The following is a 12,893-nucleotide window of genomic DNA, read 5'->3' as shown; positions in this document are numbered from 1 at the left end:
GCCATCTTCCTACCTCTTCCTCCCAAATGCTGGGATTAAAGGTATGAGCCACCATGCCTGGCCACTTAAAAATTTTTTTTTTAATATATTTTATTTATTTATTTGAGAGAGAGAGAGAAAGAGAGAATGGGCATGAAAGGGCCTCCAGCCACTGCAAATGAACTCCAGATACATGCGCCACCATGTGCATCTGGCTTACATGGGTCCTGGAGAATGGGACCTGGATCCTTGGCTTTACAGGCAAACACCTTAGCTTCTAAGCCATCTCTACAGCCCTATTTTTTTCTTTTAATTTCTTGACAATTTCACACATGTACAGGATACATTATGAGCTTCTATCTGTCTTCCCTCCTTCCTCCTTTCCGTTCTTTCGTTTATGCTGCCCCCTTATTTATTTTGGTTACCCATTGAGTTTACTTAGGGTTGCTTATATGAGCAAGGTTATTTACCAGAGCATGAGCCACTTAGCAGTGCCTACACCACTGAAGAAAATTCCTTCCACTCTCCTAGAAACCATCATCAACTGCCTCTTAAGTACTCAGGGATGGGTAGGGCCTTGTAAACTCTTCCCCTATCTAATAGAATGTTCAGGGGACTAATCTTGTATTAGTTTTATGCAAGTAATCACAGCTGCTGTTTTACCTGTTTGTACTTTTCCAACACATTTTGGCTATTTGAAGCTTTAATGCAAAATTTGGCTGTTCTAGTTAGTCACAGTTAATTTATTAATGAGAGTGAGACAATTGACACACCAAGGCTTCTAGTCACTACAATCAAATTCTAGGCATGTGTGCCACTGTGTGTGTCTGGTTTACATGGGCTCTGGGGAGTTGAACTTGGGTCCTTAGGCTTCATAGACAAGATTGATCTTAGTTTCCAAGAAATGGAAAAAGATTTTCATTCTGTATATGTAAGGGTAAATATTTGTCTCATTTAATTATGATCTTTTTCATTCCTTCTAGATTCCCCTGGGCTTCTCCAGTTTGAAGTGTGTCCTCTCTCGGAGTCTCGCTTCAGTGTATCTTTTCAGCATCCTGTGAATGACTCCTTGGTGTGTGGTGAGTTGTATGGGTGGTACACTTCCTTCTTGGGTTCAGTTTGGTCTGTGAATCTTTTTTGAAAGTCCAGAATCTGAACACAAAACAAATACCTCCTATATATTTTTCAGTGGTAATGGATGTACAGGACTCAACACATGTGAGCTGTAAACTCTACAAGGGGCTGTCAGATGCACTCATCTGCACAGATGACTTCATTGCCAAAGTTGTTCAAAGGTATCACTGGCCCTTTTCCCATCTAAGATCTGTATAAAGTATTTACTTTCATTATTAGAGTGAATTGAAGATAGAAAATAGTCATTGGTTTGAACTCACTCTTCTCTGTTTTTGTATTTAAAAATTTGTTTTTTTTGTTGTTGGTGTGAAAGCAATAAGAAATAAGGAATTTCAAGCTGGATATTAGGGTAGTTTTGAGGTAGGATAGAACTGAAATGAAATACAGTTTTTTCCTACCTTTTTGCCACTTTAAAAAACTTACTTTATTTATAATTTATTTATTCAATTATTTTAGAATTATTTAGGGTCTCTTTGTGGACTGCTGGGGAGTTGTGTCCAGGCTGTGTCATGCTTTTAGTCATTGAGCCATCTCCCCAACCCCAGCAACCCATTTATAAATAGATTTTTTTTTTGTTTTTGTTTTTTTGAGGTAGGGTTGCACCCTAGTCCTGGCTGACCTGTAATTCACTGTGTAGTCTCAGGCTGGCCTCAAACTCATAGTGATTGATCCTCCTATGTCTGCCTCATGAGTACTGGAATTAAATGCATGTGCCACCATACCTGGCTGTAAATAGATTTTATGTTCTGAGACAGGCTGGTCTTGAACCCACTATGTACTTAAGGATGACCTTAGGCTTCTATCCTCCTGACTTCACTTTTGCAGTGCTGGGTGTTGAACCTAGGGTTTCTTGTATGCTGGGCAAGCAGTCTACCATTTGAGCCATAGACTTGGCTCCAAAATAGAATTTTTTTATTACTTATTTATTTGTAAACAGAGAGAGATATGAGAGGAGAGAGAAAGAATGGGTGCAGCCAGGGCCTCCAGCCTTTGTAAATGAACTACACAGATGCATATGCTACTTTGTGCATCTGACTTTCCATAGGTAGTTGGGAATCCAACCTGTGTTAGGTGCAGGCCAAGTGCTTTAACAGCTAAGCCATTTCTCCAGCCCAATTTTTGTTTTTTCTGAGGTAGGGTCCCAGCACTTGGGAGGCAGAGGTAGGAGGATCGCGGTGAGTTCGAGGCTACCCTGAGACTCCATAGTGATTTCCAGGTCAACCTGAGCTAGAGTGAGACCCTACATTGAAAAACCAAGGTGGGGGGAGGACCTAAGGTAGAGTCTCACTGTAGTCCAGGCTGACATGGAACTTACTGTGTCATTCCAGCCTCGCCTTGAATTTGCAGCAATCCTTTTATTTCTGCATCCCAATTTCTAGGATTGAAGATATGTGCCGTCATTTTTTAATCTATTTTTTAAATTAAATCTTTAAAATTTTATTTATTTATTTTTAAAATTTTTTTGGTTCATTTTTATTTATTTATTATTTGAGAGTGACAGAGAGAGAGAGAGAGATAGAGATAGAGGCAGATAGATAGAGGGAGAATGGGCGCTCCAAGGCTTCCAGCCACTGCAACGAACTCCAGATGCGTGAGCCCCCTTGTGCATTTGGCTAACAGGGGACCTGGGGAATTGAGCCTCGAACCGGGGTCCTTAGGCTTCACAGGCAAGTGCTTAACTGCTAAGCCATCTCTCCAGCCCCAAAATTTATTTATTTATTTTTAAAGATCTATTTTTTATTTATTTATTAGAGGCAGAGAGAGGTAGAGGATGGGAACACCAGGGCCTCTAGCCACTGCAAACAAACTCTAGACACATTGCGCCACCACCATGTGCATCTGGCTTACATGGGACCTGGAGAATGGAACCTGGGTCCTTAGGCTTCACAGGCATACTCCTTAACTGCTAAGCCATTTCTACAGCCCTAATTTAATTTTTTTATGTGTATGTAAGTGTGCCAGGACCTCTTGCTGCTCCATATGAACAGATAGTTTGGGAATTGAACCTGAACCAGCAGGCTTTGCAAGTGCTTTTAACCACTGAACCACTGTCCCAGGCCCCACTCCTTTTTCCTTCCCTCTCTCCCATTTTTCTTCTTCCTTTCCCATTCTTTGTCTTTTTCTGTCATCCTTTTCCTTTTCTTCAGCAATATGAAACTTTATTAAGAGGTCTTTATTTTTTTGAATCTTGAGGATTTTAAGACAGGTTCTGGCTGTGTAATCTAGGCTGCCCTTGAACTAAGTCTTGTACCTCCACTTCCCCACTGTGATTATAGGCATGTGTTACTATACCTGGCTACCAGTTTGCTTTTAGTTCATTATGAAATGCAATTATTTGGACTCTGTCATTTTTTTTCTTAATTTTAGTTTTTATTTATTTATTTGAGAGAAAGAGGCAAATAGAGAATGGGTGCAACATAGCTTCTAGCCACTACTCAGAAATTCCAGATGCATGTGCTACCTTGTGCATCTGGCTTACGTGGGTCCTGGGGAATCAAACCTGGGTCCTTTGGCTTTGTTGGCAAGTGCTTTAACTGTTAAGCCATCTCTCCAGCCCATCTTTCTTTTTTTTCCCCCCAAGGTAGGGTCTCATTCTAGTCCAGGCTGACCTAGAATTCACCATATAGACTATAGCTGGCCTCAAACTCAAAGCAATCTTCCTTTTTTACTTAGGTGTGTGCCACAATGTCCAGCTGTCATTTATTTTTTGTGTGTTAGCTAACTGCCTTTTACCTTGTTCTTTTTTTTTTTTTTTTTTGAGGCTGGGGCTAACATGGAATTCACTATGTATTCTCAGGGTGTCCTCGAACTCATAGCCATCCTCCTGTCTCTGCCTCCGAAGTGCTGGGATTAAAGCTCTGTACTACCTTACCTGGCTTTACCTGGCTTCAACTTTTTTTTCATAATGAATATCCGAAGTTTTAGCATAGAATTATGTTTGTCTTTCTAGGTAACTCGCTTTGTCTAAAAATTACTTGCAGCATACATGTGGTGGCTTATCTAAATCTAAATCAGAAGTAAATTCTGTTTTTATTTTTTTTATTTATTTATTTATTTTTCAGGGTAGGGTCTCACTCTAGCTAGCTCAGGCTGGGATTTACTGTGTAGTCTCAGGGTGGCCTTGAATTCATAGCAATCCCCCTACCTCTGCCTCCCATGTGCTGGGATTAAAGGTGTGTACCACCACGCCCGGCAATCGTGTTTTTACAATAAAAAATTTTGGTTTTAGGGCTGCAGAGATGGCTTAGCAATTAAGGCACTTGCCTGCAAAGCCAAAGGACCCAGGTTTGATTCCCCAGGACCTACGTAAGCCAGATGCATAAGGTGGCCCATGCATCTGGAATTCATTTGCAGTGGCTGGATGCTCTGGCATGCCCTTTCTGTCTGCCTTCCTCTTTCTTTCTCTCTCTCTCTAAATAAGAGTTTTTAAAAGTTTGGTTTTATTTATCAGTGAGTGCAGTGTTAACTTTGTTTATTCTCTCGTATCTTACAGATGTATGTCCATCCCTGTGACGATGAGGGCTATTCGGAGGAAGGCTGAAACCATTCAGGCTGACACCCCAGCACTGTCCCTCATTGCAGAGACAGTTGAAGACATGGTGAAAAAGAACCTGCCCCCGGCTAGCAGCCCAGGGTATGGCATGACCACAGGCAACAACCCAATGAGTGGTACCACTACACCAACCAACACCTTTCCGGGGGGTCCCATTACCACCTTGTTTAATATGAGCATGAGCATCAAAGATCGGCATGAGTCGGTGGGCCATGGGGAGGACTTCAGCAAGGTGTCTCAGAACCCAATTCTTACCAGTTTGTTGCAAATCACAGGGAACGGGGGGTCTACCATTGGCTCGAGTCCGACCCCTCCTCATCACACGCCGCCACCTGTCTCTTCAATGGCCGGCAACACCAAGAACCACCCGATGCTCATGAACCTTCTTAAAGATAATCCTGCCCAGGATTTTTCAACCCTTTATGGAAGCAGTCCTTTAGAAAGGCAGAACTCCTCTTCTGGCTCACCCCGGATGGAAATGTGCTCGGGGAGCAACAAGACCAAGAAGAAGAAGTCATCAAGATTGCCACCTGACAAACCCAAGCACCAGACTGAAGATGATTTTCAGAGAGAGCTGTTTTCAATGGATGTGGACTCACAAAACCCTATCTTTGATGTTAACATGACAGCTGACACACTGGATACACCACACATTACTCCAGCTCCAAGCCAGTGTAGCACTCCCCCAGCAACTTATCCACAACCAGTACCTCATCCCCAGCCCAGTATTCAAAGGATGGTTCGACTATCCAGTTCAGACAGCATTGGCCCAGATGTAACTGATATCCTTTCAGACATTGCAGAAGAAGCTTCCAAGCTTCCCAGCACTAGTGATGATTGCCCACCCATTGGCACCCCTGTTCGAGATTCTTCAAGTTCTGGGCATTCTCAGAGTGCCCTCTTTGACTCAGATGTCTTTCAAACTAATAATAATGAAAATCCGTACACTGATCCAGCTGACCTTATTGCAGATGCTGCAGGGAGCCCCAGTAGTGACTCTCCTACCAATCATTTTTTCCCTGATGGAGTAGATTTCAATCCTGATTTACTGAACAGCCAGAGTCAAAGTGGTTTTGGAGAAGAGTATTTTGATGAAAGCAGCCAAAGTGGGGATAATGATGACTTCAAAGGATTTGCATCTCAGGCACTAAATACTTTAGCAGTGCCAATACTTGCAGGTGATAATGGGGAGACAAAGTTTAAAGGCAGCAGCCAAGCGGATACAGTTGATTTCAGTGTTCTGTCGGTTGCTGGCAAGGCTCTGGGGCCTGCAGATCTTCTGGAGCATCATAGTGGCAGCCAGAGTCCTTTATTGACAACTGGAGAGTTAGGGAAAGAAAAGATTCAAAAGAGAGTCAAAGAAGGTAATGGCACAGGGAATAGTAGTCTCTCAGGCCCAGGATTAGATAGCAAACCAGGAAAGCGCAGTCGGACCCCTTCCAATGATGGAAAAAGCAAAGATAAGCCTCCAAAAAGGAAGAAGGCAGACACTGAGGGAAAGTCTCCATCACACAGTTCTTCTAATCGACCTTTCACCCCGCCTACAAGTACTGGTGGGTCCAAATCTCCAGGCAGTTCAGGAAGATCTCAGACTCCCCCAGGTGTTGCCACACCACCCATTCCTAAAATCACTATTCAGATTCCTAAGGGAACAGTGATGGTTGGCAAGCCCTCCTCTCACAGTCAGTATACCAGCAGTGGTTCTGTGTCTTCCTCAGGCAGCAAAAGCCACCATAGCCATTCTTCCTCCTCCTCTTCCTCCTCTTCTGCTTCCACCTCAGGCAAGATGAAAAGCAGTAAATCAGAAGGCTCCTCAAGTTCCAAGTTAAGCAGCAGTATATATGCTAGCCAAGGGTCTTCTGGATCTAGTCAATCCAAAAATTCATCTCAGTCTGGGGGGAAGCCAGGCTCCTCTCCCATTACTAAACATGGACTGAGCAGTGGTTCTAGCAGCACCAAGATGAAAACCCAAGGCAAGCCATCATCACTTATGAATCCTTCACTAAGTAAACCAAACATATCCCCATCTCATTCACGACCTCCTGGAGGCTCTGATAAGCTTGCCTCTCCAATGAAGCCTGTTCCTGGGACTCCCCCATCCTCTAAAGCCAAGTCCCCTATTAGTTCAGGTTCTAGTGGTTCTCATGTGTCAGGAACTAGTTCAAGTTCTGGCATGAAGTCATCTTCAGGGTTAGGATCCTCAGGCTCACTGTCACAGAAAACACCCCCATCATCTAACTCTTGTACAGCATCTTCTTCCTCATTTTCCTCAAGTGGTTCTTCCATGTCCTCCTCACAAAACCAGCATGGGAGTTCCAAAGGGAAATCTCCCAGCAGAAATAAGAAGCCTTCCTTGACAGCTGTCATAGATAAACTGAAGCATGGGGTTGTTACCAGTGGTCCTGGGGGTGAAGATCCAATGGACAGTCAGATGACTGTAAGCACAAATTCTAGCCATCCCATGTCCTCCAAACATAATATGTCAGGAGGAGAGTTCCAGGGTAAGCGTGAGAAAAGTGATAAAGACAAATCAAAGGGTTCCACCTCTGGAAGCTCAGTGGATTCTTCTAAGAAGACCTCAGAGTCAAAAAGTGTGGGGAGTACGGGTGTGGCAAAAATTATCATCAGCAAGCATGATGGGGGTTCCCCCAGCATTAAAGCCAAAGTAACTCTACAGAAGCCTGGAGAAAGTAGTGGAGAAGGGCTCAGGCCACAGTTGGCATCTTCCAAAAACTATGGCTCTCCATTGATCAGTGGTTCTACTCCAAAGCATGAACGTGGTTCTCCTAGCCATAGTAAGTCACCAGCATATACACCCCAGAATCTGGACAGTGAAAGTGAGTCAGGCTCCTCCATAGCAGAAAAGTCTTACCAGAACAGTCCCAGCTCAGATGATGGCATCCGACCACTTCCAGAATATAACACAGAGAAACATAAGAAGCACAAAAAGGAAAAGAAGAAAGTAAAAGACAAAGACCGAGATCGTGACCGGGACAAAGACCGAGACAAGAAAAAATCCCATGGCATAAAACCAGAGAACTGGTCTAAATCACCTATCTCTTCAGACCAGAACTTGTCTATGACAAGTAATCCAATCATATCTGCAGACAGACCTTCAAGGCTCAGTCCTGACTTTATGATTGGGGAGGAGGAGGATGATCTTATGGATGTAGCCCTGATTGGCAATTAGGGACCTTATTTTCTAAATAGACATGGCCAGAGAAAAAAAGAATGATAAGTTTATGTGTAAACTAACACAAGGGGAGTCAGACAGGTCTGATTTTTAAGAATCCTAAAAGGCATGGTTTTGACATACAGCTGGGTGAATTCACAAAAGTATATCAAGACCCTACTAAGTAGTAAGAAGATCACAGGGTTTGGTTCTGCTTACCAACAAGTCCACATTTCTTTGCTAGAAAAGAAATGCTAAAAATACTTTAAGAAAGGGTGGGGGTGGGGAAGAGAATAAGGAAAGGGAAGGGTGGGGAAACCATTTTGTGGGAAATATTCATATATATTTTTTCTCCCTCTTTCCATTTTTAGGCACTGTTTTAAACTCATTTTAGTGCATGTATTTGAAGGGCTGGGCAGAAAATGAAAAAGCAATACATTCCTTGATGCATTTGCATGAAGGTTGTTCACTTGTGCTTGTCCATTTGAAGCATGGGCAAGTGAAGGACTCTGGTCATTTTGGACACTTAACCAATGTTTGGTGTCTGTTTCTTAGAAGTGTGGGGGAGGAAAATGATTTTAGCTATTTATTTATAATATTTTAATCTTTATGTTTGTTTTTATGCAGTGTTTGTTTCTAAATCTATGAGGTTTATGGTTCAAAATGTTGGGAGGAGGAAAAGCAAGGCATATTTGGTGGTAGGGAGCTTGTAGCTTGATGCCCAATCAGATTAATCAGAGCCTGTTAAAGAGTAAAACAAAATTATTCTTTTGTGAGGTTTTTCATAGCATTCAGTCATCATAGGAATATTAGGGGTTAGCTCCCTGTGGAGGTTTTGATTTATAATGTTTTTCCTTTTAAAGAAAAGGTGGCTTTTGGGGATATAAATGTGTTTTTAGGTAACAGTAAGGTTTATGTACTGTAGGACAGCCTTCCTGACCCAATGGCTTGAAAACCATTACAGAATTAATAGTTCTCCTATTTCCACAATGTGCCAAAAGTCCACATCCCAGCATTTTGTTTGCAGGAGAACTAATGCCATTCCTTGGAGCTGAGCTCTTTGTTCCTCTTCATCACAAGAAGAAGGAGTTCAGACTTTAATCACTCCACTGTATGCTCCCTGAGAGAAACAGTAAAAAAATTGCAGCCATAGTTCACTTGCAACAATTTCAAGCTCACTTGAAGAAATAGGGGCCTGGAATGCTAGGTGAGCATGAAGATTAAAAACCCTTGCTACTATGTAGCACACAATTGGAACTTTCTGGAGAAACAGTTCTGAGTCTGGATTCTGAGGGACATCAATAAGAAACCCTTCTCACAAGTATAGAAATCCAGGAGACTATTTTGAGTGCAACAGAAGTTCTCAGTATTTGGAGAGTCCTCTCAAAATTCTGCGGCCTTACTTTAATTTTGACACCTGCACTGTGCCATTCCTGATGGTCCCTTTCAGGATCTGTGTCAGCGGGACAGGGCCTCATTCCCCAGCACAGCTCTTCTGGATTACAAAAAAGCCAGGTGATTCATGTGTGTGTGTCATAAGTGGAATGACTTCATCAGACATGGAAGAAGATTTCTATATTCAACTCTTTTTGCAGGTTGGAGTTAGCATAGGATTGGAAAATCCACTTTGGTTTTCTTTCCCAGCTGTCTCTCATTTCCTCCAGTGTTCTCCCTTTCCTGGTCATCAGTTCCCAACAATTCTGCCACTTCTGTCCCATGGCAATAAGAAATAGGAAACAAAACATTGCCAAGTGGAGCGAGAAAAGTTGTTACAGCATCAGAGTCAAATGTCTTGGGTAACACTAAAGAGGACATGGGCAAGGTGATATTGAAATGCTTTATGTTGGGGTGCTGGTACGGTAAGCAGTGTCTCAGATACACCAGAAATTTGTCACCTAGTTTTGAATGCTATCCCATTGGTTTCTGCAGGAAGTTAAAGTCACATGGTGTTGAAATTTATTGTGGGTGGGGAATAGTTTGTGAATATACTGCATAGTATCAGGGGCTCAGCTCCCCCAAGCAGAGCCAACAAATACCAAAATGAGTAAACTGGGAAGCTTTTTCTCTCTTTCTGTCTTCATCCCAGATCAAAGAATCCCGAGTTAGGATCTGGATGAAGGATAAGCCCCTGAATTGTCGATGGGCACACCCCACACAATGACCCAGCATCTGAACTTGCTTAACAGGGAGCCGGGGCTAAACTGCTTCACCCTGCCTGGGAACCAGGGAGCACTGCATTTCTCCACAGGGTGGAGGAGAAGAGGCAGAATAAACCAAGCCTGGGACACCTCCCTCCTGTCTAGGTGTACTCATTCTCCTGTTTCAAAAGACTGCAAGGACATGAAGTCAACTTCTACCTATCTGTTGCTGCTGATGTTTTATGTATTCTTAGTTTGACCTGATTCCTCTTCTGTCTTTGGGCTGGCTTTATATTAGGGGTTCTTGGGCAAAATCTGCTCTGATGTACGTGAAAATTTCAGATTCAAATTCAACATATCTTAAGTGTTGTGAGGGCAGGAGTAGGGTAGGGACTGAAACATGATGCATTTGCCAAAGCTAGCTTGAGGTTGGTAACTCTTGAAATGGATTTTCCTTCTTCAGGCCAAGGTCTGAAAATCTACAGCAATATCATGAATTTTTAGAAGAATCCTTTCAGGGAGTCAGTGAGTCACATAGTATCCACAGTTGAGTCACTCACAGCAGATGTCAGTATAGGAAACACTCACAATCCCTGGGCAATCTCATATTTTATTTTCATTTCTGTCCCTGCTCCCCTATTCATTTCTACACTTGATTTAATTTTTGGAGGGGCAGGAAGTATTTGATATCTTAGAAACCACGTTTTGAAACATGCTTAACTGTTAAGAACTGAGCTTTACATTTTGAGTTTAAAAATGTACATCAGGAGCAGTGAGGAGTGTCTTTTTTAAAAAAATGAAAATCTTTCAAATTTGATTTTCTGTGTGTATGGCCGTTCTGTAAATACTTTGGGTTTTTTTTTTTTTTTTTTTGAAAGTAGACAAAAAATGTGGGATTTTTTCCCCAAAAAAACATTACAAAGAATTGTTTATTTACATGGAAATAAATTTCTTTGATAAAAAGTAATAGACCTCTGTGTCATGTGTGTGTAAAATATACATGCTTTTTTTGTTTGTATTTTTCAAGGTAGTCCAGACTCACCTGATACTCACTCTGTAGTCCCAGATTCGTCTTGAACTCAGTGATCATAGCTCTTACCTCTGCCTCCCACATGCTGGGATTAAAGCCATGCACCACCATGTCCTGGTTGGTCTAGTTTTTTTGAGATAGGATCTCACTGTAGCCCAGGCTGACCTGGAAACCAGTCTGTGGCTCCAGGCTGGCCTCACTTGTAACAGTCCTTCTGCTTCTGCTTCCCAAGTGTTGGGATTAAAGGTGTGCACCACCAGGCTTGGTTTTATATATGCTTTTGAAACAAGGCCTCAATGTAGCTCAGGCAGGCGTCATACTCATTATATAGCTGAAGCTGGCCTTGAATTCCAGATCCTCTTGCATCCACATACATAAGGCTGAAGATACAAGTAAAACTTTTTTTCTTTTTTGGAGACATCTCAGTCTAGCCTAAACTGAACCTGAACTCAAGGCAACCTCCTGCCTCAGAGTGCTGGATTTTATAAGGGTGAACCACCACACATGGCTTCATAAAATTTAGTCTATGGATAATTTGTTCAGTTTCTTTGAGGTAGGGTGTAACTCTAGTCCAGGCTGACTTGAAATGCACTATGTATTCTCAGGGTGGTCTTGAACTCAGGATGACCCTCCTACCTCTGCCTCCCAAGTGCTGGGATTAAAGGTGTCCACCACCATGCCCTGCTGGTCTATGAATAATTTTCATTAAGCTTTCAAAATTCCAAATTCCTAAGTACTACTCTAAATGGGCCCAAAAGAATATGAATAATTGATAGACCTGTGAGGTTTCTTTTGTTTATGTGTTTACCAGCCAGGTCTCTGTCACTACAAGTGAACATGGGTGCTGGGGAATCAAACCTGGGCCAAGCACAAGTACAAGCAAGTGCCTGCAACAGCTGAGCCATCTGCCTAATTGTTTCAAGTGTGCCACTTTTCCATTACAAATATTTTTGGGCTGGAGGGATGGCTTAGCAGTTAATGCATTTGCCTGCAAAGCCCAAGGACCCAGGTTTGATTCCCCAGGACCCACTTTGGCCAGATGCACAAGGGGGAGCACACGTCTGGAGTTTGTTTGCAGTGGCTGGAGGCCCTGGCGCACCCATTCTCTCCCCCTTTTGGTCAAATAAAATAATTCTTTTTTCAAGGTAAGGTCTCACTATAGCCCAGGCTAACCTGGAACTCACTCTGACTTCAAACTCAGCAATCCTTCCACCTCTGCCTCTGGAGTGTGCCTCCACACCCAGCCTATGCACTATTTTTTTTTTCAGCCTTTTTCCCCCTTGAACTTTAAATAAATTATTTATTTGCATGCGTGTGTTTGTGTATACACACCAGGGTCTCTTGCCACTGCAAACAAATACCTGTTCTGCTTTATGTAGATGCCTGGGGAACTGAGCCCCGCCTGCCAAGCTTTTTAAGCAAGGAGCTTTAACTGCTAAGCTGTCTTCCCAGGCTATGCCATTTGTACTTAAATTAGTAGGTCTTGTTGGGAGGAAATGTTTTTTAGATGCCACTGAATGTACTGGTTGTTTTAGTCTACTGGTTGAAGTGAAAACAAAACAAAACCTGAAAAGTTAGCTTGGACCACAAAAGCATGTGGACCTGGGATTGTGGGTCCAAGAATTAAATTTTCTTTGTTTACAAAGTCATCTTTAGGATATTATAAAAAGGTTATTAAACGTACTTTAAAAACACCAAGCGTGGCGGTGCATGCCTTTAATCCCAGCACTTAGGTGGCAGAGGTAGGAGGAACACTGTGAGTTCAAGGCCATCCTGAGACAACATAGTGAATTCTAGGTCAGCCTGGGCTAGAGTGAGACCCTACCTCAAAAAACAAAATTTAAAAAAAACAAGTGCTTTAAGATGGGCATGGTGGTGCATGCCTTT

The 12,893-nt window shown here is 42.6% G+C and overlaps 1 protein-coding gene across 4 annotated transcripts in view; it reads left to right on the top strand.

Annotated features, from left to right (window-relative positions):
* The window catches only part of Med1 (mediator complex subunit 1), a 67,135-nt gene extending 57,005 nt beyond the window's left edge, over positions 1–10,130 (top strand). For 2 of the 4 annotated variants that reach the window (XM_004655479.2, XM_045157945.1), the window contains 3 exons: positions 963–1,058; positions 1,169–1,274; positions 4,607–8,134. In XM_004655479.2, the coding sequence (XP_004655536.1) occupies positions 963–1,058; positions 1,169–1,274; positions 4,607–7,856 (3,452 nt within the window). In that variant the 3' untranslated portion in view covers positions 7,857–8,134. Of the gene's footprint in view, positions 1–962; positions 1,059–1,168; positions 1,275–4,606; positions 8,135–9,924 lie in introns of those variants that run through there. The other 2 variants (XM_004655480.2, XM_045157946.1) reach the window with 2 other exon arrangements.
* Positions 10,131–12,893: the final 2,763 nt, after the last annotated feature.

The sequence above is a fragment of the Jaculus jaculus genome, chromosome 9 (assembly GCF_020740685.1).
Source record: "Jaculus jaculus isolate mJacJac1 chromosome 9, mJacJac1.mat.Y.cur, whole genome shotgun sequence".
Classification (NCBI taxonomy): domain Eukaryota; kingdom Metazoa; phylum Chordata; class Mammalia; order Rodentia; family Dipodidae; genus Jaculus; species Jaculus jaculus.
The sequence above is the reverse complement of the archived record's forward strand: the minus strand, read 5'-3'. Positions and strand labels throughout refer to the sequence as shown.